This window comes from Seriola aureovittata, chromosome 4, assembly GCF_021018895.1.
Source record: "Seriola aureovittata isolate HTS-2021-v1 ecotype China chromosome 4, ASM2101889v1, whole genome shotgun sequence".
Classification (NCBI taxonomy): Eukaryota; Metazoa; Chordata; class Actinopteri; order Carangiformes; family Carangidae; genus Seriola; species Seriola aureovittata.
This window is the reverse complement of record NC_079367.1, coordinates 10,132,341-10,158,738: the sequence shown is the minus strand read 5'-3', so window position 1 is coordinate 10,158,738 and position 26,398 is coordinate 10,132,341. Positions and strand designations below refer to the sequence as shown.

The following is a 26,398-nucleotide window of genomic DNA, read 5'->3' as shown; positions in this document are numbered from 1 at the left end:
CAAACTTTATATCAAACATAAACGTGAAGAATTATGAAAGTAAGATCATATTTAGGGTTACAGCCAGACCTACTGTCTGCTCAGTGTAGTTCCCAGTGAGTTGGACAACTGTCCTGAAGGTGGATACTTTGTAGGGATGATTACAAATCTTGCAGTCCTTCTTTGGACGAGTCAGTAACAAAACAATAATTGTATTGCATTATATGAACCAAAGTAACTTCATATACAGTATAATGGACAGACAGAGGGATAAACAAGAATCAGTTTGTCGTACCCTCTCCAGTTTCTTTGCAACAATAAAAACCTGTCTCAAATTATAGGAACAGTCTGTTTCTCTCTCCTCTGCCTCACATAAGAAAATATATAGTTTATAGAACTGAATCTTGACCTCAAGAATCAATATTGGATTATACTATCAAGCGCCTGGCAACACTCGCCACTAATTAACACTAAATTCTCTGCTCCTTACAGACCCCACCAATGCTGAGCCAGGCATCTTGGATGGCTTTGACCACCGAGAGGTGATGATTAATCATCGGGTGGAGCTGCCCTGTAAGGCTTCCGGCTACCCAACGCCCAAATACCGCTGGCTGAAGGACAACAGCCCTCTGGAGCCAGACAGCCGCTTCCGCCAGACCATCACAGGGTTGCTGATAGAGAGCACGCAGCCAAGTGACTCTGGGACGTACGTTTGTGAAGTGTGGAACAGTTATGGCAACGCTGAGGTCATGGGGCGCCTGTATGTAAAACGTAAGTCTTTTATTAAAAGGAGGGGAACCTCTGTATTATCTGTAGACTGGTCGTTCACATGGTGATGTGAAGGGATGGTGCAAATGAGAAATGGAGGTACTAAAGACCTCATGTCCATGGTCAGAGTGTCCAGTCCATCAAACTCTAGTCCATAACTATCATTAACTATGATGTTCAATGATCAATGAGGCAAAGGATTTTGCTGAGAGGCATCTCCTGAGGCAACCAAAGTTCATCAAGTAACCACAAAACACATACATATAGATTTAGAGTTTATCCAAACTAGTGAAAAAAGCTAAAGAGACATCAGGGAAGACTGATGAATCAATTGTCATTGGTTTTGTTGCAGATCAATTTTCTGTTCTAGCTCTAATCCAGAGATTTTGTTTTTTTTAGAAATTGTAGCCATGCTAACCACATCCAACCTGAACTTTTTCTTTCAATCTTCCTCTCAGTCCAGCTAATCAAGTAATCATTAAAGCACATTTGAAAACACAACATTTCTCGTATTTTTGTGTCATTAGAGCCGTTGAAAGCAGTGGTCAGCCCTCGGAAGGTGAAAGGCAGTGTGGGGAGCAAGGTGTCTCTGTCCTGTAGCGTGAGTGGCTCGGACGAGTACGAGCTGTCATGGTATCGCAACGGAGAGATAATCTACCCTGGGAACAACGTTCGTTTCACTGGGCTCAACCGGGAGAACCTCATCATGGAGGGAATGTCGAAGAGTGATGGCGGAGCTTACCAGTGCTTCGCCAGGAAGGGCAAGATGTCCGCACAGGACTTTGTGCAAGTCATCCTTGAAGGTAAAATGTGCGCATGTCATTTGCAGGGTGGAGCAAGCATACAAATGCTGACCAAAAGCCACACAGTGGTAGCTGTCTTATGCATAATCAATAAGTTAGCAGGGACAGGTTCGGGGCCTGAAGATCAATACTGGGTTTATGTGTTAATGGCATCCTGCTGTGACTCTCAGCTCTAGTCCGCCGTTAGTATGATCATTCCAGACTTCACAAACACATACAAACACATGCACACACACTCTTGAATGCAATAGCTTACCTTGGCACCGTTGCTCAGGCAACTGTCTCCTGTGGCCAGGGAGCTGTAAAAAGAAGATATTGATAATCTATAATCATGTGGAACAGACCTAGATTATCAGAGAGCAGCAGCAGGCAGACACAGACATTTCAAAAGCCAACCGGCCTCTGCGTCTGGGAGGAAAGCTCCTGGATCACTCTTTATAATGAAATCTACGTGTAGTGGTTCTGGCACACAGTGTCCTCATACAAAATGAAACATAAAGGCACAAAATGGTGAATTCTTGAAAAAACACTTTTGCTGCCTTAAGACTTAATCATTATCTCACAAAAAGGGCTTTCATGACAAAGGTTTCCTGCTGACAGCAAACAGCACATCACCTCTCAAACACTCACAAACCCTGGTGTGCAGAAAAAGTTGAGTAATTAAAAACAGGGGTGTTGTGACTGCTATGTAAAGCATCTGTGAAGTGGTCCTTAAGCTGGTGATCATCACTAACACGTGGTCACGTTTTAAATACTGTCTTATTGTCCCATCCCCTACCTTGTTCCACTTTGCCCCCCCCCCCCCCCCCCCCCACAGATGGTACTCCAAAAATCCTGTCCTCCTTCAGCGAGAAGGTGGTGAACCCAAACGAGCCCGTCTTCCTGGTCTGCAACGTCAAGGGCACGCCACCTCCCAGGTGCACCTGGTCGTTGGACGATGACCCCGTCATCAAAGACAGCCATCACCACCTGGGCCACTATGAGACCCACGAGGGCCACGTGGTCAGCCAGCTCAATGTGACACACACCCAGGTGCAGGACGGCGGGGTGTACCGGTGCACGTGCAGCAACTCGGCCGGGGTCGTGTACCACCAGGCTCGAATAAACGTAAGAGGTGCTTGTCAAATCAGCTCCTCCAAGAACAACAATACACATACCTGTCTGTCTCTCAGTGTGTCTGTCTATGTCTCTCTGTCCAGCTGGATGTCTGGCATTTGCAGTAAATGAGTGCTCTTTGTTGTTTGGCTCTGATTTTTTTTTTTAGGATTTTATTGGTTTCTTTGCTTTTATGTGTGTCCTTTTGATAATTGTTACTTTCTCTTCATCTTTTGTTTTTCTCCACTATCGCTGCTCAGTCATTTTTAGTTCTAGTATTAAATCTTTAATCACATTTACATTTCTTTTGAGGTTGTTCTCCACTTATAGATTTTGCCTCAATTTTTGTGTTCTTTTTCATGTATTATTTTCTTTTTCCCCTTCCCCTTGTATAATTTTGCAGCTTTGTCCGTTTCTCTCCAAATTACTACTGTGCTTCTCCTACATGCCTGTATTTTTAGGCCAAATGAATTATCCTGGCTTGCTGCACACAAGCAAATCTGGATCTTTGGTTCCAAAATGGCCTGGTTTGTAAATAGCCAGAAGAAAAATATATTTCTTTTAGTTGCATGAATAAATGTATCTGTGGTTTGCTTGTGTGTATGCGGGTGTGTTCATGTGTGTCTGTGTCTGAGTATATTTACTCAAGCAGCCAATTCAGCTCTTCACGATCAGATGTTAAAGCGATTACCCTGTTTCAATTTTATGAGACACAGAATGTGAAACTGTTATGTGGGTGAGCAGCTAGAGCCGAGTTATAAGTATCAGTAGAACAGTGTTATTTAAACATTCTGTTTTCCTTCAGATGGATAGCACACTTTAATCTCTACTCTACTTAGAGTTAAGCCGAAGATCTTGCAGTAAAACAAACACCAAAAGCTTTAAACAGCAGTTTCAGCAGTATTTTGGTGGCAAGTATCATATGTAAAGTTGAGGAGAGGAATTTTCTCTGTTTTACAAGCAGCTGACCTCACCTCGTTTTGACCCGAAATTTATTTGTAAAGTCGTGAGTCTGAAATGTATTGTTTTATTTAAAATAGCAGCACACATCAAAAACTTCACTGCACAAATCGCACTTGTAATTTGATGTCCATGCCACTATCCATGCATCTGCTATATATAAGGTTCCTTTCTCTTTCCCTGTCACTTTTTAGGCCGCGCCAGCATTCGTCCAATGAAAAACATCACAGCGATTGCCGGACGGGATGCCTTTGTTCACTGCCGTGTGATTGGCTACCCTTACTACTCCATAAAGTGGTACAAAAACTCTGCACTGCTTCCATTCAACCACCGGCAGCGAGCCTTTGAGAACAATGGCACACTGAAGCTGACCAACGTGCAGCAGGTGGATGCTGGCGAGTATAACTGCAAGGTGATGGTCCAACCAAACAAGATGGACTCTCAGAGTGTTCATGTCCGTGTCAGAGGTAAATCCCATTCAGTTGTGTGGAGTCATAAAACAACGAATTGTCATTTTAATTGATAAAACAAATTAGATATAATGTCTTAATTACTAACTGGATCTTGTTACTTTTATACAAAGTCATGCTAGCTGTTTCACCCTGTTTCCAGTCTTTATGCTAAGCTAGGTTAACTGAGAGTGTCGTATTGATCTTGAATGAACATATTTCCCAAAATGTTGAACTGTTCTTTTAATACACACAAAGACGATTTTGTCCCTGTGTTATTATATATGGTGGTGAAGAAAACTCTCAACGGTTTCATGCCAAAGTTCCATATTTTGTGCTAATGAAGCAAAATTTGACAGAAAGTTTAAATTTGGAAATGTAAAGCTCATTCTGATGCACTCCTTTTTTCTGCCCCCTGCCTACATGTGTATCTCAACACGGCCTCACAGGAAAAACCCATAATTAGAAAGATGTATAAGTACACACACACAGATAGACGAGTATATAAATAGATCTCACCAGACTGAATTAATCTACCTGATATTCCTCAGTACATCAGTGTAGCTTATGAAGACTGTATCAGTGATATTAAAGAGCTGAGTGACTGATCTCCACTGAGATCTTACAACCTGTAATAGGTAATACTAAAAAGGGCTTCTCCATTATGCCCCATTTCCTTGCCTCTGTACAGTATGTTAGGTTGTTGTCACTATATTACACTTTCCATGGAGCGGAAGGAAGCGGAGGGTGAGAGAGAGTGAGAACGAAAAGAGAGAGTGATGATATAAAGCAACACTTCCCAGTGGTGCTATAGTGAGCAAGTGCATTTGTTAATTTACTCTGCTCATGCTTAAAATGCGGAAGTGTCTTTGGGGATCCCTGGAGTCCATTATCTCCCCTTTGTTGTGAATTAAATAAGCTGCTAAAGTGCTGCTTATTTCACAGTTATTTGAACTCACTGGACACTCAAACACAGATGACTTGTGTGATGGCTGGAGATTTCCCAGAGACTAGATCACAGGCAATTTGAATACATCTTATCGTAGAACTGTGTGATTATATTATACACCCAGACTGACTTTGAACACTTGTTTGTTTTCTGGGTAAGAGCTATAGCTGCAATCAGGGTTTTAGATCATTGGATAAAATGGTTGATTGCAGTAGTAGCCAGGGTCGCAGATCTGGAAGTATGTAGGTTAGTAGATTAATAGACAATTATTGATTGACAAACACAAAACATTCTGTTTCACTTAGGTTTCTTATCCCAAACAGCCTGAATGAGTTATTTTCTCAAAGTTATTTTTCAGTGTCTGTGTGCGCTTGCAGCTTCTTTTTCTGAAAGGACAAAATGTTCCAGTGGTAGAATGATGGGGACTTATTGCAGAATGCTTTGCTATTCAGGTCTTTTATGTTCCTTCAGTGACCTCTTTAAAGCAAGATAGTTAGAAGATTGTAGGATTATTCTGAAAAAAGGACACAGTACCTGCCACTGAATCCATGGAATTAAGATGGGCTTTGAAACTCAAGGCTGAAATCACATTTAATCCTTATTTCTCTTTCTCTCTTTCCTCTTTTTTCTGCAGTCCCTCCCTACATCCAACCATTTGAGTTCCAGCGCTTTACCATCGGTCAGCGTGTCTTCATCCCCTGCGTGGTCATGTCGGGTGACCGGCCACTGGACATCACATGGCAGAAAGATGGACGGCCAATCCCTGCCAGCCTGGGTGTGACCGTGGACAACATCGACTTCACCAGCTCACTGCGAATCTCCAACCTGACACCCGACCACAACGGCAACTACACCTGCATCGCCCGCAACGAGGCTGCTGCCGTGGAGCACCAGAGTCAGCTCATTGTTAGAGGTGAGAAAGCAAAAAGGAACAGACTGTACATCTGATGGCACCTTGTGAACTGCTATAATCTGTAGTATGTGTGCCGATTTTCATTTTAACCAATCCCAACCGCGCCTAACTTCACTTATTAGTTCCTCCTGCCTTGCTGAAGTTAAAATCTACTGTTGTAATGTTTGGCCGGTATGAAAACCTGCAGACAGGTGCTCTATATTAAAGACACCCAATTTCATGTATAACTGTTGACTGTTGCTCGTGTCTGCGTTTGTGTCTATGTGCAGTTCCTCCTCAGTTTGTGGTTCAGCCTGAGGATCAAGATGGGATCTATGGGAAAACTGTGACTCTCAACTGTTCTGCTGAAGGTTACCCACCGCCCACCATTGTATGGGAGCACTCCAAAGGTACATTAAGCACAGCACACATTACCCACCGTAAGTGAACCTACCATCAATAACAGGGACGTGTCAACAAATCACACTTTTGAATTCAAACTCAAAGAATAACAGAGCAGACTTTAGTCACCAGGACGCTTTACAAGTTTGAAACTACCATTTTCTGGATGCATCATGTCAACCATCATTCAGTGTAATTAATCCCAGATTTGGTGGATATAGTGTTATAATACACACTATGTTTAACCCTCACAAGACAAGCTGCAATTACTGTCTGTCGTGAGTTTTCAACTCTACTGTCAATCCCATAAGACATGAATCCAGCATTAGGAGTTCAGTTTTTTATTGCTAAATGACCAAATATCATCTATGAGTAATGCAAGATACGTCACTGCCACAATAGCCATGTACAGTACAGCAATAGATAGATTGAGATTGAGCCTTGATGATGTTTCTGGTCTATGCTGAAGTGCAATTATTGAAGGCTGCAGCTTTTAGCATCGACACTGTCCATTTTTATAATCATTAAATGTTACTTCCACGCAAACTTACTATACATGTAAAGGAGAAATGCATAATCAAATGAAGAGGATATTTTTGTTACATAGTATGAAATATTAACCGAAGACAACAAATGATGACTCACCTGTAAAATATTATTATAAGTTATATTTTCAGCCAGTAGCAGGATTTATCATGCAAAGATCCTTTTACCAACCACGGTACAGTATTATGTGCAGCTAGCTGGGCCACACCTTTAAGATACTTGTGTGTGCTGTGCTGTACACAGCTGATGTGGCAGTAGTATTGTTTTTACAGGTGAGTGGGTTCCATTTGCTTCATCCACAGCCAGCACTTACAGTATGTGTGTGAATGCACTGATATACAAACACACACACACACAGCCATCTGCACTGAAAACACAGGCTTGGGGCTTACAGGGTTTCCACCTGCATCATTAGAGAATCATCAGAGAACGAGACAGACAATATAAAAAAAACACACACACACAAAAAAGACAGATATACAGAGGCAGTCAGAACGAAGCAGACAGACAGGCAGGAAGGCAGCAGGTGAGTTCAGCCACTTGAGCAGGGGCAGATGAAGAGGGGCCCCAGGTGTTTGCTCCATCATCCATATAACCAGGGATGAAAGCTGCACCAACACAAGGACAACAACCAATGAGGAGTGGTGCGTGAGTGTGTGTGTGTGTGTGTGTGTGTGTGTGTGTGTGTGTGTGTGTGTGTGTGTGTGTGTGTGTGTGTGTGTGTGTGTGTACTAGGCCCCATGATCAAAGGAATGAAAGAATCTGATCTGTTTTTTTTTTTGTTTTTTTTACCCTTTGATGCGATTTGTGTGTGTGGGCGTGCATGTGTGTGGGTGTGTAGATGTGAGACAAGAAGGCCTCATGCCTGATTAGCACTGTCTGATCAGTATGGAGAGATCAGGCTGAGCAGTGTTTGTGTGTGTGTGTGTGTGTGTGTGTGTGTGTGTGTGTGTGTGTGTGTGTGTGTGTGTGTGTGTCTGCTCACTCATAGTGTTTGAAACAAGCTTTACCTATCCAGAGGGAAGCACCATATGGTTCAGTTGACCAGAATGCAGGTTGGTTTTTGGGGCCTTGGTCAAATATTTTTACCTCAGTTTTTCACATCTGGCCTTTTGCTCTATAATAGGTTTTTACTCGGGGTATCCGTCAGAGCAAAATGGCAATGAAAAACCACCTTGGAAAAAAAAAATGTATTCAGGGTAGGTGGCTTGGGAAGCTATCGTTTAAATTGTTGTAAGCCAGAGTGCAGTTTGTCCACAGAATGACCGTCTGGCATGCTTTTACTGCAACAGAAGTAGCTAAGAGCCAGATGAGTGTCTCTGGGAGATATGGAACAGTAAGTAAAGGTCATCTGCTATTAGCATAACGACTCACACTATTTGGATATGCAAAATCCATAATTCAAGGAAGAACACATCTCCCTCCCTCTCCCTCCCTTTCCGAGCCAGGGGAGCAGGAACAAAGTCACCACTTGACCCTTTGCTTGCCACGGCCACTTGACTGCATTTTAATTAAAAAGCAAAAACCCACAGCTCACTAAATGGCCTAATCTCTACACGCTAACTTTAACACGAGCTAATGCAACGTCTGGCTCAGTTCACACATGTGTTTAATACTACATGAGCAAGGTGGAATACAGTGCTTTCATTACGATAAGAGACTGCTCTAAAGACGTTAGCCTTAGAATTCAGTGTCAGACACATTTCCTGCAGATTTAAGGCAGCCATTGCAGGATGAGCTACTGTATTGTTTAACAATAAAAAAAGAGTGATAATATCATTTTCTATTAAAAAGATAGGTATTAATTAAACGCAGGCAGCAAGCCAGAATATGTCAAAGATGCCAAGTTCAATTATTTCAACGACACTTCAGTGATGGATTTCAAACGTCAGTCATATTGGACTCGTGAGAACTGAGGGTAGACATGTGCAAAGCATTGTTCTGCTTGCTCTCAAACCAGACAAATCCATGCCTTTAGGACGAGGCTGTCCTCAACTTAGATTACATCAAAATGTGTTTTTAGGCCATTTATGTCTGTGTGTTCTTCTGGATCAACTAATTCAACCAACAAAAATGCAAAAGATGATTCCAGAGAGTTGATACAGAGGAATAAAGAGTCAGAAAAAATCCATGTCTAGCTACAGTAAACAATCTTTGAATCTCACTGGCCAGCTGAAGGCCAGCAGCCATGTAAGGCCTCCCTGCTCTCCTTCAGCCTGTTGTTCCTCTGCACCAATCTGCTGTCTTGTTAAACATGAGCATTATGTCTCTTGTGACTGCATCACACCAGCAGCTCGGTCCGCTTCACTCTGCTCAGCAGCTGTTTGGAGGTTTAAGGATTTAGGCCTGGTATTAAGAAACATGTTTACAATCCTCCCTAAAACTGACAGGCTTTGTTATCAAATCTGTAAACACAGAGGCAAGGCTAAATGAATGCACGCACACACACACACACACACACACACACACACTGATAAACTGGAGATCAGATTACTGTTAAGTACTGTATGCTGTTTTAGCACCATACGTTGTTTTCTTTACTGAAGTCGACATACTTGTAGGCATGTGTGCGTATTTCTACATACTGTATAGACTATATTAAGGTTGTATTTTATATCTTAATGTGTATATCCTCATTATTTTAAATGTTTCTATTCTGTGTGTGTCTGTCTCTCTCTCCCTTTGTCTTTCCTCCTCCTACTTGCACCAGGTGCGGGTGTCCCCCAGTTTCAGCCCATCCTGCTGAACAGTGGCTCTCGTATCCAGCTGCTGAGCAACGGCTCGCTGCTGATCAAACATGTGCTGGAGGATGACAGCGGCTTCTACCTGTGTAAGGTCAGCAACGACGTGGGAGCTGATGTCAGCAAGTCCATGTACCTCACCGTCAAAAGTAAGAGCCTGCGTCAATAGCAGCTGATGGGCAGTAATCAATGTGTATTTTAATGTATGTGTCAGTGTAGCAGATGTTAAAGAAGGATATCCAGCTGTGGGGTTTACAGATAGCTCTGCTTAAAGTTGATCAACATTAATTTGGTAGAGAAGTAGATTATGGTTATAAATCATTCACATCAACCCCTCTCTCTCCGGCCAAAAACCCTGTGATGAGTTTCAGCTAATAAAAAAACACATTAGAAGCTAAGCAAGGCGCTAAAAGTGCCATGATCCTGATAATACTTGACCCTTAGTACATCTATTGAAGAAGTGGAGGCTTATGTCCATGCTCATAGTAACACTAAAGGACCAGGAGTTATTGAGCATTTTTCTGAACAAACACATCTGCAGAAAGCTTATCCTCCTGTTCCTTCCACTGCGTAAGCGTGTTCCTGTTTGCATGCATGTGCGCACTTCTCACTGCTGTGTTCACTGTCCCCGACTACAGGTCTCCTGCTTCCAGTGAGCATTAGCATGTAGCTCCCCTATAGAGCTAGGAGTGGCTCCTCATTTTCATGGTGCTTAGACATGAGTGGGGCTTATTTTCCCTTCGCCACTGTTATCAAACTGGAGCATTAGGAGCCCCGCTGACGGGCAGCCCTCTCTCTGTCTCTATCACTTCTTCTTTCTGTCTCCTTACCAGCCCAAAGTCTGATATGTGCAGTAGAACTCAAGTATAAAAAACACGTGACTGTGTGCAGTTGTGTGTATTTTTACATCAGTGTACATTTCATACTCGGTATGATATGAGTGTTTTATATATCTTGTCAAGCATGCATACTGTCATCAATACTGTAATCACAGCCATTGTTGCATATAAGAATATATAAGAACATGGATACAGTTACTTGGCACAGACATTGAATTTAAATTTGTAATATGAATCTGATTAGATATAACAGTAGAGGTTGGATGCTTTAGTTCTTTCTCTAACCCTGATCTCTGACCTTCCTGTGAAAGGGCTGCCAAAAAAATAATTAGTGTAGAACTCAACTTCTGGACAAATGATTTTGTTTTTTTAATCATTAATATCAGCGGGCATGTCACGGATATTCATGTGTCACTGTAATTAAGCCTCGCAGTGCACAAGGCACTGAGAACCACCACAGTGTGAAGCTGTCAGCGCTACAGCAGCAGACTCAGAGATGAACATGCTCTTTGTGTTTTCATAGGTCAGTTTGCTGACTGTAGCACCCAGTTGCTATGCAGCAAGTTGACCTATGGCTGTACTAACCTTTTTTGCCTCCATTTTCTACCAAGCAGAGAACAAACACTGTGGCTGCCGCTACAGTAGACTCAACTCTCAGTAGCATATCAAACTTAACATATGTTTATAATATAATATTAATATATATTTTTAAGAAATGTATTTAAACTAAAGAAAACTACAAGCTCTTGTGTCATACAATGAAAAATGTTCGTAATAAATTGGAACTGTATTTGTTCATGATATGCTTGTGCTCTATCTACTGGACTTCATCATATCAACATGACTCTTTCAGAGTCAAAGAGATGGCCTACCATAAACAGGTTACAGTGAGATGATATAGATCAGTAATCCAATCAGTGCTCTTGTTGCACTGAACTACAGTGCAGCTCTTCTCCCTGTCTCTCCTCTCTCAGTACGTGCATGTGTTCTCTTTGGTATCGTATTGAAGGGGGACTATGTAAATGCATTAGCACTGCAGATGTTTACAAGCCCAATCAAGTCTGGTGTTGTGACTGGTGTTTGTACATACAGTTTACACCCACTTAAAGAAGATTAGATGAATGTTGAAGTGTATTTCCCTCACACTGCTCCACACTGCTTAAACCCCTCTGCCGTTGGACATATGTGTGTGTGTCTTTTGAGGAGATGAACAAATACTACACACTGATATATAGGACATAATAAAAGGAGCAGTGGCTTATGTACAGTATATATAGTTTTGTAGGTGTGTATCTTGTTCTGATGTGAGAGATGAGGGCGAGTGCATGCGTAGTTTCAGATTCTCTTCATAGTCAGTTGTATCATCTACCAAAGTAGAGGAGTGTGTGTGTGTGTGTGTTTTTGTGTGTGTGTGTGTGTGTGTGTGTGTGTGTGTGTGTGTGTGTGTGTGCCCGACATAGAGAGAGACAGTTGACCTACCGAACGCACACTGCTGTTGCTTCAGGCTTAAGTTTCATGTTGTACTCAGCTCTATCAAAGTGAATTTTGACAGCTTCAGTGATGAATAATTTAAGCTTTCTTCTTATAACTCGTAGTTTCATTAACATGAACTGTAATGGTAACATTATTTACACCTTTTATTATTTATATCCAAGACATGTTCTTCCCCTTAAGATGAATTTTTTTCTAGTTGTAGTTTTCATTGATTTTTTTTTTTCTCACAAGATGAACATGGTTGTTTACATAAGTAAGTAAGCAAAGTGGGCTAATACATGGTTTTCAATTAATATCTATAATTCATTCCTTATCAGTTAATTTCTCCATTTGTGTTACACGCACATTGACAGTATGACAGTATCTGTTCTTACTGCGGAAAAAAATCACACCAAAACATTTTTAAAAAACGTTTCCTTTCGCTTTTGTTGTTTTGTTCTGTTACTATTAAAGAGTTTTGACTCACCTGCACAAAGGCCCCAATTCTAACCCTGTGAATCCCTTCAGGAAATGTGCAATCGTACAGTTACAATATTAGATGCCAGTTCAGTCCTGGCAGTATTGTGAAGAACTTGTAATTTAGTTTAGCTCTTGCAATATTTCTGCAAAACAGGTTAAACTTTTAGCATTATTGTAAATTTTAAGCCTCTGTGATCTCATTTGATTTGGTGCTAAACACAGAATTATTGATATTTTTGAATTAGTGAGAGTTTGTAACATATAACTATGGTTATTTGCAGAGCACCAGCTACAGTATAAAATTTGAAAAATATTTTTGCTGCTTCATACAGTCAACATACAGTATTTCATATTACTGTTATAGATTCAATAAATAAGTTAAGTTCATTTAATATTTATTTTCTGTATACAATTGCAATATTTCTGTCTTTTTTGCCACAGTGATCAGATCTTTCAAATCTTTACTCCAAGCCTTTAGTATTTGGTTGAATGATCTGGTGACATGTACTAATCTCCAGAAAACAACTGACCACTAAAACAGCTAAAACACATGGCAGGACTCCATGCCAAACACTGTTCACGTTTTTACACATGATATTTGATTTTTGATGCCAGAGCCAATATCAGTAATCAAGAGTTTAAAAAATACAATAATGATACACTGGCTGATTGTCAATGCCTACATGAAATCATCAGAATTACATTAAATGTGGGTATAATTTACTATTTACGCTCTGTCCATTTACTCCTGAATTATATTTGTCATGCAGTGTCATTTAAAACCTCTAGTCATTCATGATTCAGTTAGCATTGACATTGTCATCTTCATAGTTAGAGTAATTCACATTACAGGAAACAGCTGTAAATTCTTTGGGCCTATGACTACGCCCTGTGCTGTCCTTCCTCTGCTGCCATTGGCTGCTCAGCCATTACATGCAGGCTCAGTCGCATGCTTGTCACTTATCAACCGATCACATTTCATGCCCTTTAAACCCCAAACTGTACTTGTACACATCCAGATGCTTTCTGTAAAAGTGTACTTCTTCGCATGAGTGGTTTGAAAAATGGAGACCATTACTGTTGCTCATGTTTGACAACGCCATCATCTCCATTGCTCAGTGTTTTTCTGTGTGTTTGTGTATAATTACGCATTTCTCTTCATTTTTAAACACACAGTATGTTTGTTATAAAACATACTGTAAGTATATTTTACTACTTGAATATGTGTTTGCAGTCACATGTCTGTGCCATCTGTGCATGGGGTATTGTGTACATTCTGCTTGCATGTGCGTGTGTGTGTGTGTGTGTGTGTGTGTGTGTGTGTGTGTTATTAGATGCTGAAACTCTTGAGTGCATTTCTGCTTCATTTAAATCCGTCAATACTTCAATTAGAAGCCGTCGAAGGGGCTCAAGGGAAGAGCAGTCTGCATGTTTCTCTGCTTTATTTGCACTCTCTGGCTGTCTTTGTTTCTTACATTTCCAGCAATGAGGGAAAGATTAAAAAGATAAATAACACATTATTTGTTTCATTTTATACCCTTGTTTATTTGCTGGCAGCTGCTTATGTCCTCAGAGTGTCTAAATCCCCCATTACCACAACAAAGCATACATTTATTTACCATTTACAGATCATTTTTTTTAGCTTCATTGAATCACTCTGCTAACAAAATTGTTTAATCCCAGATGAATATTAGAGTAATACATCATATTTTTTAAATCATTATACATCAGTCTGCACTGTTCCTCTCTGTGTCTCTGTGCGTGCTTTGATGTTAGTCCTCTTTCTAAATAACAAAGTCAGCACAGTGAATCCTGTAAAGTGACAAAGCAGAATTGTTCTGTCAGTACGATAGCAGAACCCTTTTTGTGCTTCAGATAGGTAAAGATCTTTTTAATGTGTGAATAGTTACAGAGCACTTCAGCCCTTAATACAGTAAACAGTAAGGTGCTCCTCAGGCTCATATTTGTGTGTCTGTTGTGAATCCGAGCAGGATTTACACATAACTCACCAGCTTTGCAACTAACGATTGTTGATTAGTTTGCTGTTTATTTTCTTGATTAATCAATTAATCACTGAGTTCATGAAATGCACAACTTCAAAAGAGTTTGAAAGGTGGTGTCTTTTTATTAACCCTCTCCAAAAACCAGTAAGAACCCTGAATGGATTAAACAGTATATTAGTCTGCTCTAACATAAGCTACAAAAGTTAGCATGCCGGGTTAACTAGCTTACATGCAGCTTTAGCCTGGATCTTTTAGCATGAAATCATGCCACCTTCTCAGCTGGAGAGTCAGCTGGAAACATTAAAATATCAGCTGAAGACATTGTGTTCAACCATCAACAAAGTCACCATTAGCTCAGATAGCTAACTTTCTTCAACTCCTAAAATCGGCCAGCAACAGCTGTTTTTGTAGACAGCATAATTGGTGTTTGTGCAAATGAGAGGCTGCTTTTATCGACCTCTGTCTGAAATTAAAAATTCTAATGGTAAATCCACTACAGTCATCATTGTAAACTGCATTGTGTGCTGTAAAGAATGAGGCACTTGACAGGCATAACAACGTGTTTGGCATTTTTCCTTAAAAAATCGACTGGAATGATTAATCGCTCTATCAAACCAGTTCATTTTCTCTTCATCAATTAAGTGACTAATTGTTTTAGCTCTATTTCCATCTGCAAGTGCTTAGACCACTTCACCACCAAAGTATTTTGGTAACTTGCTGTTAAGTAGTTCCAGTTTCCATACAAAACTGGTCTATGAAGCCATTGTTGGTTCAAATGGTGCTCCTATATGATACAGCATTTAGACTGTTTTCTCTTCTGAAGACACATCTTTGTACAAATGAAGCCTCCTCCGCATTGTTCAGTGACAGAAAGTCCACCATTCTTGCCTCATGTAATTCCATCCATACCTTTTCTCTTTCTCTCTGCACCTTGCAGTCTTTGTTCCCTCTCTTTCCTCCCTCTCTACACCCTCAGCTTTCTTGTTCTCCCTTGTCTCCACTATTCCCACTCACCGTTTCTCCTCTACCCACCCATGTTTTATTACCAGGCCCCTGTAATATCACTGGATATTAAAAAATATACATCAACCGAGCAATTATGGGCTATCAAAAAGAATAGGTTTAGCCTGGGGCCCTGCAAGTGCTGCACGGTAGATGCATAGAGATGAGATGAGGAGGAAGCGAATGAGTAGCCTCACCTCAGCTCGGGCCACTGAAGCACAGCCGAGATTGGTGTAGATTGTAGAACATTTTAGATACTGCAGTCTACTACACATGCTTCATTCACACAAATATGTGCAAATGCACACACACATACGAGGTCACAGAAAGATTGAAATCTCTCCAAATGCCCAGAGATGTTTTCATATATGTGTATTCATATATAGGAACATACAGTGCACACACCTACACAGACAAGCATGTGCATATACATACAAACATGCACAAACAAACACAGCCTTGTGTGCTGTCATTGTGCGCCCTTTCTCGACGTCTTTCAATGAGCAAACACAAGCTTCATCGATGTTAACTTGCACTGCCAAGGCCTCAGATTTAGATGGAGAAAATAGCCCCTGTTAAGGAGCAATAACATTTAGAGAAGGGGCTGAGGAGACTCTTTTAATAGGACTCACTTAAAATTCATAGTTGCTATGCAAAATAAATCAGCGATTTCCTGCGCGGGGGCAGTGGGAAAGGGGATGATGGTGTGGGGAGCGAGGGAGAGGGACGGGCTGCGAGTGAATAAGAAATGAGGTTTAAACGTTGGCAGTCCCAAGTCTGACACATTCCATCATGTCGGGGGTGGGTGGGGGTTGCGAGTGCGTGCATACACACACTCGCACACACACACACACACACACACACAGGCCTACATGCACATCCGTACATGCACATAAACACATGCAAGTAGCTCCCCCTTTTGATTTTTGTTGGCTGCTTCAAAGAAGGAAATGTACTGTGAGAAAAAAGACAGAGAGACATGATGAAGAGTTCTGTGTGTATGTGTGTATTTGTTTTTGTGGGGGGCTAGAGGGATTTGTGTGTGTGTGATTGTTAACATTCTTGATTTTAATTTACAGTGTACAAATTAGAGCCCAACTGATACAACAACATGGCCGAAATTATTGGCAAATATCAGCTTATCGCAGATACAGTGTACTGGTAACAGCACAAAGAAATTTGTAAGACATGTTTGAGATAAAACAGTGTTATCTCAACAAATGTTGGATGGACTGGCATGAAATTTTGTACAGACATTTATGGTGCCCAGATGATGAATCCCTCTGACTTTGCTGTTCCCCTGACTTTTCATCTAGCACGGCCATGAGGTTCATGTTTGTGGATTCAAGTGAAATGTCTCAACAACTATTGAATGGATTGAGATGAAATTTGGTCCACATGTGCATGTTCCCGTCAGGATCAGTTATGATAATCTTGGTGATCCCTTCAATTTTTGTCTATCGCCATCATTGGGTCAGAAATTTTAAATACGCAAATGGTTAATGACCACATGCCTGCAGGTTTGCTGTACGTTGTGTTTCGGACTAATTAGCTAATGTAAGCATGCTAACACACACTAAACTGAGATGGTGAACAAGGTAAACTTTATACTTGCTCAACATCAGTCTTTAATATTGTTCTTGTTAGCATGCTGATGTTACCATTAAAGTCAAGCACAGCCTCACAGAGCTGCTTGCATGCCTGTAGTCTTGTTAAAACTCTCAAATATGGATCAGTCAGAATCAGCCAGTCAGGTCTTAATACAAATGTGTACGCATACAATGTAACTGCAACTATATAATGTATTTACCAGTGAAATAATTAATAAAAAAAAGAGCAAAATCTGAAGCATTTTTCAGCCTGAGGTTTAACACATCAGGGCAATTCAAGCACTGTCAGGCAAAATTGTCATTCATACAAGTACAGTATAATAAATGATTCATTATGATTTCAAGTGCTTTAATTGACTTGCGATGATCTAACCTTCCTGGCACTCTTAGTATGAACCCTACCAGTCAGGTGCCTGTCTGAAGCCAAAACAAATGATAACAAAGTTACCTACAAATACTGTTTGACGCAGGGGAATACTGTATGTGTGGGGAAACGTGTTTTTCTAAACCTTGTTTGTGTGTCATTGCTTCAGTTTTTGTTGGCATTTGTTTGTGCATGTGCATCCCTATGATTTTTATATCTTGTCAGTGTGTCTACACTTGCATACAGTACATGTGTGCAAGGCCAGTATCTCTATATTTGTCTTTATTTGTGTATTTCTGAATGTGCAAAGGGTGTGTGTGTTTCGTTGTTCGTGCATGTCTATATATGTTCGAATGCAAGTGTGTCTGTGTGAGACAGCAGCACGGCCAGCGGACTTGTCTGCTGTGTATGAATAATCAAAGTGGTCTCTCTCATCATTAAATCATCACTGTCCTGGTGGGAGCCTGAGGAGGGAGATGGAGTGAGAGAGCGAGGGAGAGAGAGAGGGATCATAGCTAGCGCTGCAGGGGTACATGCTCTCTCTCTCTCCTCCATCGTGTAGTGTGGCTGAGATGTGTCATGAGCACAAGTCTTCTCTGCTCTCTGTGCTCGCCCACTTAGCTCCCCCAGACACAGCCGCTCTCATACACACACTTTCATACATATGCACTCACAGTAAAACACTCATACACATGCACGCAGACACATTATTCAGGAGTGGGCAGACATTCACAGTGTCTCAAGCACACATATTGCATCTTTTCTTGGAAGAGAAGGCCTCCAACCACTGCTGCACCGGTATCTGCCACATGTAGCTGCCATTACTGTCCTTTTCATTGACACAATATTCACTACACCCACACCATGTTTACTATACAGAAAACCTCCTAAAAAATATCTGGTCCTAAAAACTGGTCCATCTAATGAAAATGAATAATAATCAAATACTCCCTCAACAGAAAATGTAAACACTTTAAATCTGCTCTAATCAATATTTTTATATGAATAATGCAACTAATTACTATGTGTATATGAAACAGTCACAGAGAATCACCTGACTCTGCAGTTCCTTTCAGCTCTGCAGAGTTTTAGCGTCTTTCAGCTGATTGTTTTGGTTTTCTTTACTGTTTTGGTTCGCTCTCACCTTGTAATTTACAGCTGCAGGCAGCTGTTTTTAATGCAAAAAGTCACCGTACACTACCTGCCCAACATTAATCATCAGACAGACAGAGTGAGCGACAAGCTGGTGAACATAGTGGTGCATTTAGCAGCTGATGAGCTAAATATTTCCCTGAGGAGTTGGGGGAAATCAAATTAGAGTGAATATTAGACTCATATTCATCAGGTGGACATAAATATGACTTCAAATTAATGCTAATGTTGCTCTGTAAATAAGCAACTGTTTGCTAACATGTTCGCCATATCAATTTATAGAAAGAGAAAACGTCAGTGTTGTGACTATAGCTTTATTCCACTGCCCCCAAGCGGCCAAAACAACAATTAATGCGGGTTTAAGTGATTTATGGTAAAAGAGAAAAAATGTAAATTGAAAATCATTGTAAATTGAAAATCTTTAGATGTTGGACTGTTGGTTTCTCTCTGCTCTGGGAAATTGTGATGGATGTTTTTAATCGTATAATCACATTTTTTGGATAAAATAACAAATAGAGATAGATAAAATTATGAAACTCATCAAAAACCAATCATCAATAAATGATAGTAAAAAGCAGATGCAGCTGCTCTAAATGAAATAAAAAAGTTGGGCTTTTGTTTGCGACACATCAAACTGAATTTGTATTTCTAGTGTGAAACTTTTAATGGATACCCATGATCATCTTCTACAAATTTCATTATACTTTGACTCTCTCAGATTGGCTTAGTTGTGGCTTTTTAAGCCAGCACACAACTGGGAGCAAGCAGATAATTTGAATTGTTTAACCTGCATTATAACAGTCTGTAATAATCATTAAGATGATGTCCATAATGTCTATACTGATAAAGATTAGCATATTCATTCATTCTGCTCAGAACCGCAGAAGTTAATATGATGTAATCCAATTCGGGAGCTTCACACTTTAGAGATCATTATACTGTGAATAGCACCTGAAAGTCTCTCTGAGTGTTATAATCAGGAGACAGATTCATGCGAGTCGAGAGAAAAGGACAGAATGAAAGAAAGTGTTAGTATGAGAATAGTGCAAGTGTGAGTACAGACTTTGAGTAGTCTGGTTGAGAGACATTCACAACAGATACTCATTCTGCTGAATGACATACGCACACACACACACAAACACACACACACACGCACACACGGGCTAAATGTGTTGCTAATGAGCCTGGTGTGCGGTTACGGCATAGAGCCAGACCGGCTCCTCGCTCAGACCGAAGGGAGTTCAGTCAGGAGTCACTGCTTTCTTCTTCCGTTCCTCCACCTCATCCTCAGAAAGCAGCATGTTACTGTTCGCTGTCGTTATCAAAGCAGGTACAGAGTTACCTGAAGCGCTCTGTTTCAATCTCAAAGTATTGCAGGAGACAAATAGACTCAAACATGACTTCATGATGGTCCCTGGAGTGTTTAAATAGTTGTCATAATTGTTAGAGAAAAGGAGTCTTACTCAGTATAGGGCAAGAAGTACAGCCTGAGAATGCATAAATGCTTTGTTTTTCAAAATATAACTTAATTTCTTCTATTTTGGAATAAAAAGATTAACACACTGTAAAAGCAATTATTTTTTAAGTGGTCCTTGGTGGAAGGGGGAGAAGCTACACTGTTAATTATGTTTAATATTACTCTACCGACACCATCAACAGCATATGTGCATAAAATGGATAAAAGATCTAAATGTTTTGTTTGTTTTCTTGATTTCTTGATTTCCCCCTGTTTTCTCCATTCTTACTCTTCCTACTCTCTTCCCCTGCCCTTTCTGTCTCCATCCAGTCCCAGCCATGATCACCTCGTACCCCAACACCACTCTGGCCACGCAGGGTGAAGAGAAGAGGATGAGCTGCATAGCTCACGGAGAGAAGCCCATCATGGTGCGATGGGAGAAAGAAGAACGCATCATCAACCCTGAGACCAGCCGATACGTGGTCACCGTCAAAGAAGTGGCAGACGAAGTAATCTCTACGCTGGTGGTGGGTGCTCAGTTTCACTGTAAATCAAGTGCCCTTTGAAATTTATTTTTCAGGGCGAGCACCAGCCCTCAGTCATTTTTATCTATTGAGACAGATGGAAAGCAGAGAGAAGAGGAAGATGGGAGGAAGGGCAGAGAAAATTCTTGTTGAAAATACATTACAAAATATTAAAGTAGAGCATGAAATATTAAAGAGCTACCTTCTGGTTAAATTTAATGGTGATTAAAACACACTACGAATGAGTACATGTGTAGTGCAGTATTGTAAGATTGCAAGGAATATGTGCCTTGAGATAATTGAGTGGTTGAGTGTCTCACAGGGTTTAGGATGGAAGTTCGTCTCTTTCTCTCTCTCTATTTTATCTCTAAGTAAAGGATGAAAACACTGAAGTTGAGTACACTGCCCATCCTCCCTTTTGAAAAATGACTCGGGCTGACACGTAATTTGAGATTTCTAACTGACAGTCTGACTCTCTGACCATCTGAAAGATTTGCATGTGGTGTGCGTCTGTGTAGATTATGCCTACAGTTCGTGAGGACTCAGGGTTCTTCTCCTGTCATGCCATCAACTCCTTCGGAGAGGACCGAGGCATCATACAGCTGACAGTGCAAGGTAAGCTCCCCCTCACCTCACGCTCTGTTCAGCTCATTGCAGGAACTTCTTTTCCAGTGGATATGTTTGGAAGAAGACAAAACTCACTCAGGGAGCAGTAAAGCTTCCCGTCATTTATTATTTAATTCATTCGTTTATTAATTTAATTGCTACACAGTGTTACTTCTGCTCTTTGCAGACTTATCCATAATATCTCACTGGGGAAATCACAGACAGAATAAAACCGATACATCTGTCTGGTCTGCCTGACACCCAGTTCTATTTCAGGACTAGCACACCAGAGTCCCTCTCTCTCACTGTCTCTGTCTGTTTCTCACACATTCTGCTGTGTTCACATGTTGCCTCAGAACCACCTGACCCTCCAGAGGTGGAGATCCGGGAGGTTAAAGATCGTACCATTGCTCTCCGCTGGACCATGGGTTTCGATGGCAACAGCCCCATCACCGGATATGATATTGAATGCAAGAACAAATCAGGTAGACACAATTCACAATTCAAGAGCACAAATTCAGTTTAAAAAATACTGCAAATGTGGCGACAGAGTGATCAATAGAGCCAGGAATAAGAAAGGAGAAATGTAGTTATCCATTACTGACAGTCTATCCACCCTCTGTTTCTTCTAGCTTCTTGGCTGTCAGCCCAGGTAACCAAAGATGTGTCGCCACAGCTCAACCAGGCTACTATTATTGACCTTCATCCTTCTTCCACTTACAACATCCGCATGGTCGCCAAGAACATCATCGGCAACAGCAATCCTAGCAACGAGCTCACCATCACCACTGACGAAGCAGGTTAGAGACATTGATGCTAAGACCTTTTGAAACCCTTCCACCACGGTATTTTAAATACATATAATCAGTTTTACTGTTACTATTTGATCCGGAGGAGTTACGAAGTCAAACTATGCAGCTGAAATAAATTTTCCCAAAATGAAACTCCACTATCTCAAAATCACACCCCTTAAAAGTTTTTATTTGGCTATTAGAGTATATAACATCGCCTTAATAATTAATTTTAATGCTTTAACTCTGCTCCAAAGATAATTGATACTTTGACCAAATGCAGTTTTGTGATGAAACTCCTCAGATAAAGTGTCCATTTCCTCCTGGCCCTCAAACCTGTTGAGTCATCTTTCACAAAATTATTTTATGGTTGTCTTAAATGGAGGCCATCATCGTTTATATCTGGGGAAACAGATCAGTTCACTCTTGCTATTAGTCAGCCCTATCAGTCTTCACTTATCTTCTATTGCTCATAATGATCCCCCCACAGGCATGCCAGCACAGTAAAATTGCCAATTTTACAGAGTCATTGCTAAAATAAAGTCATAAACTTCAAATTAAATAAAATATCTGTCATTTCTCACATTATTTTAAAGGTTAAAGTTGATGTTGTTACAAGTTTTTTTTTTTCCAGAAATGATCATTAAGTTGAGGGAGAAACTGCACAAAGTGCATACATGAGCGAGAGCATGAAGCAAAATGCATTCTTAACTCAACAGCTCCATCTAGTGAAATCGAATGAGATAAAACACGACTTGCTCTCTGTGGTAGATCATCTCTCCAATTTAAACACAGGCATGCGATAATAGTGAATAATGTGTTTCATTTACAGCTCCTGACGGCCCGCCACAAGATGTCACTCTGGAGCCCACCTCCCCACAGAGCATCAAAGTTTCCTGGAAGGTGCAGTCCGTGTGTCGTATTATGAGACGAGGCACTGAAACAGATAGACTACCAGATATTGCTGGGGGTTTTTTTTGTTTTTCTGTTTGCTTTTTTTACTCATTATTATTTAATGTGTACCATAGGAAGAATAGCAACCACATATGTGTAAGCCAATGGGCTAATGAATAAAGAATAAATAAATAATTAAAAGATATTAAATCAGCCAAATGAACATGTTTAAGATAATGTGTAGTCTGTCAGAAAGGGCAACCTTAGGTGTATGAGTTATGGTCTTCTAACCACTTTCTCTTTTTGCAGCCTCCCCAGAAGCACCTGCAGAACGGTGTGATCCGTGGCTACCAGGTGGGCTACAGGGAGTACAGCCCAGGTGGAAGCCACCAGTTCACCATCATCAGCGTAGACACGACTGGAGACACCACAGAGAGTATTGTGCTGGACAACCTGAAGAAGTTCACTCAGTACAGTGTGGTGGTGCAAGCTGCAAACAGGGCAGGCACCGGGCCATCCTCACAGCAGGTGGTCACCAAAACTCTTGAAGATGGTAAGTAGAGTTATGTGGGTTGATTGATGTGTTATATACTGTATGTGCTATATATCCATGGGTCTAAGTCAGTTTCTTCAAGCTAGAGTAGCCTTATATTATTACTGTGAATTAGTTTAGCTTTTATTATTAACTGACTCTCTGCATTATTGACCCCACACCCATCCCACCCTGTCCTGGTAGATGTGATGAGCTCAAAAATGCTGACATATTTTTGTGAAAAGGCTACCACCTACTGGATACTTTTTGAACTACATCATATAAGTGAATGCTCCAGCACTATCATGCCTAATCAGTAGTTGTGTGTCTCTAAAAAAACACTATCGTTTATAGTCATAACGAAATAATATGTTTTTTTTTTTCAATGTTTTGTTTTTTATAATTTCTTCAATTAAATTCAACTGCTTTGTGAAAATGCTGGATGTTTTCAAACAAACTCATTCAGTACTGTTAGTATGTGGTAAAGTAACTGTAATGATCTTTTACATTTGATAACATGAATATATTTAGTTTGTAGAATGTTTTCACTTACAATAATCATTAGAGAGTTTAAGAATGTAGTTGTCATCATTTATATTTAAGTATTACGCAACTAATACATTCAAAGCAGTGTAACTGATATTTTATTGTTCACATATCTAAACTAAGGTTCCTGGGTACTCAGAAAATTGTCTACATGAAGGTACTTGGCCTGTTAGTTGCTTGTACTGTCCCTCAAAAAGCCTCCATTAAGCTTCCATGTGTCCCTGCTAGTACCATCTCGGCCTCCTGAAAATGTCCTGGCTGTGGCCAAGTCTCCAGAGGTCATCTCACTGTCCTGGATGCCGCTGCCCAGAGAGGCTCTCAATGGAAACCTGCAGGGCTACAGAGTCATCTACTGGGCCAACCTGCCTGATGGAGGTATTAACATCCACACATCCAAACGCTGACGTGATTTATCAATCAGTGCAGTTTATTTGCCAATTAAGCCAATACGTTAAGTCACCTGATTTGCCTTTCATTCTGTCTTTGTTTTTCATTGCTATTGCTTGTTCTTATGGTTCATCCACTAGGGGAGGCTGTGGTATTGTCATACTGTAATGTGCTGTTGTGTGTTGCAGAGGTGGAATTTGAGTAATTCATGTGTTGTGGGTGTGTGTGTTTTTTTTGTTGTTTTTTTTTACTTTATGTAATGTTTTTCAGAATTTTTAGAAGTAAGCAGTTATTTCTTAATAAATCACCAACAGCAGCTGACCTTAGTAAGGCACGGTTGTTCAGTCACTACTCAGTACTGTATATTTCACCCATCCTATCTGACGGTGTGATTTTCAAATGCAAATTATATACACAAATAATTTTATCATCTGATTAATATACTTTGATAATAATCTTATGATTTATATACACCATTTGTGCCAAATTACGGTATGAGATGACTCTTTTTCTAAAGCTGACCAACAATAGGTGTACAAAGTCTGCATTGCACAGAGGGAGTATTTGTGGTTGTTGTGTTTTTCCCTTGAATGTATACCATGCTTTATAGCAGCGATCTAGCCTGCAGTCTGGCTGGTCTCCATCAATAATTCACAATGCAATAACTCCAGCCAGGCCCACTGCCTCAGCTCTGAGTGACAGGACATAAGAAGGATGGAGGATGGAGGCGAGGAGAACAAAAATTCAAGCAAAAATGAAAAGTAGAACCCTGTAATACCCGTCTTATTGCAGTGAAACACATTATTAAGCAGACGAGTGCTCGACATACATTATCTATTCTGTACAATCAGGAGATTTTGGCTGAATTTCTCAGAAAAACAGAGTAAAACTTTAGCTTTCATCACAGGGGAACTAGTGTTTTCATAACTTTGCGATGCTGCATGAACTGTTATTGGTGTTAGTGTTCATAATCATCACCATAGGCTGCACCATTACCACGTGTATAATTTTTGCATTTTATGTCTCTCCTCTTGTGTCAGAACTGGGAGAGATCAGAAATGTGACCACTAATCAGCCGTCTCTGGAGCTGGACGGGTTGGAGAAGTACACCAACTACAGCATCCAGGTCTTAGCCTTCACCAACGCTGGAGATGGTGTCCGCAGTGAACAGATCTACGTGCGCACAAAAGAGGATGGTAAGAGAACCTTCACCAGATATAAGAAATCATTGCAATTTAGTTGACACTGAAAGACACTGAATTAAAACTGTACACTAAAGTCAAGGGTGCATGGTGCTGCTGCGTTTTTTAATTGACGTTTTTCTTCCCATACATACAACATACTGCATACTCTATAGTATGTTTATCTGGCCCCCTCCTGAACCCTGGTGTGTTTTTTCTTGTTCCTTAGTTCCTGGTCCTCCAGCAGGGGTGAAGGCTGCAGCCTCCAGCAGCTCAGTGGTGTTCGTCTCCTGGCTGCCTCCGCTCAAACTCAACGGCATCATCAGGAAATACATCGTCTTCTGCTCTAACCTGCATCCGATGGTAATAGCATTTGTATACCACAAGATTGTCAGCGTTTTATTTTTTCTAATCTCCTACTCAGTTTTTCCCAGAGCCGGTCCAGGGATTGTGATGCTCAATAACATTAATATTGAAACCTGGTAAACTCGCACTATTTAAGGTTAATATCTATAATGGTGCATTTATGCACTCTGGACAAAGTTACTTCCCAATGATACATTAATCTCTCCCCTCTCTCCACTTTACAGGTGATGAGCGAGTTTGAGGCCTCTCCAGATGCATATTTCTACAGGATCCCAAACTTGGCTCGGAACAGACAGTACAGTATCTGGGTGGTAGCTGTGACTGCTGCTGGTCATGGCAACAACAGTGAGAAAATTACAGTGGAGCCTTTGGCCAAAGGTACATCATCATGAATAAGCTTGGTTAACAATGTCCTTTCGTACTTATTTATATTCACATTGTTTTCCTGCAGTTTGTCATCATTAAAAGCATAATTAATAAGACAGAAGCATTGGATATTGTATTTGATTTGAGATAAATAAACCCGCAAAATTGCGGGCACAATATGGAGGACACCTTGTTAGGCAACTAAAAAATGTCAAGGATATATCTGATACACTGATGCATGA

General features: G+C 40.7%; 1 protein-coding gene across 2 annotated transcripts in view; it reads left to right on the top strand.

The window, feature by feature from the left end:
• dscamb (Down syndrome cell adhesion molecule b) overlaps nt 1-26,398 on the top strand; it is a 114,893-nt gene that overhangs the window by 73,275 nt on the left and 15,220 nt on the right. For both annotated transcript variants that reach the window (XM_056373371.1, XM_056373372.1), the window contains exons 5-21: nt 472-750; nt 1,275-1,550; nt 2,368-2,664; nt 3,800-4,072; nt 5,638-5,916; nt 6,186-6,305; nt 9,554-9,733; nt 20,294-20,490; nt 21,006-21,102; nt 21,450-21,578; nt 21,726-21,893; nt 22,717-22,787; nt 23,088-23,331; nt 24,085-24,231; nt 25,284-25,439; nt 25,654-25,787; nt 26,015-26,168. In XM_056373371.1, coding sequence (XP_056229346.1) covers nt 472-750; nt 1,275-1,550; nt 2,368-2,664; nt 3,800-4,072; nt 5,638-5,916; nt 6,186-6,305; nt 9,554-9,733; nt 20,294-20,490; nt 21,006-21,102; nt 21,450-21,578; nt 21,726-21,893; nt 22,717-22,787; nt 23,088-23,331; nt 24,085-24,231; nt 25,284-25,439; nt 25,654-25,787; nt 26,015-26,168 — 3,201 coding nt within the window. The remainder of the gene's footprint in view (nt 1-471; nt 751-1,274; nt 1,551-2,367; nt 2,665-3,799; nt 4,073-5,637; nt 5,917-6,185; nt 6,306-9,553; nt 9,734-20,293; nt 20,491-21,005; nt 21,103-21,449; nt 21,579-21,725; nt 21,894-22,716; nt 22,788-23,087; nt 23,332-24,084; nt 24,232-25,283; nt 25,440-25,653; nt 25,788-26,014; nt 26,169-26,398) is intronic.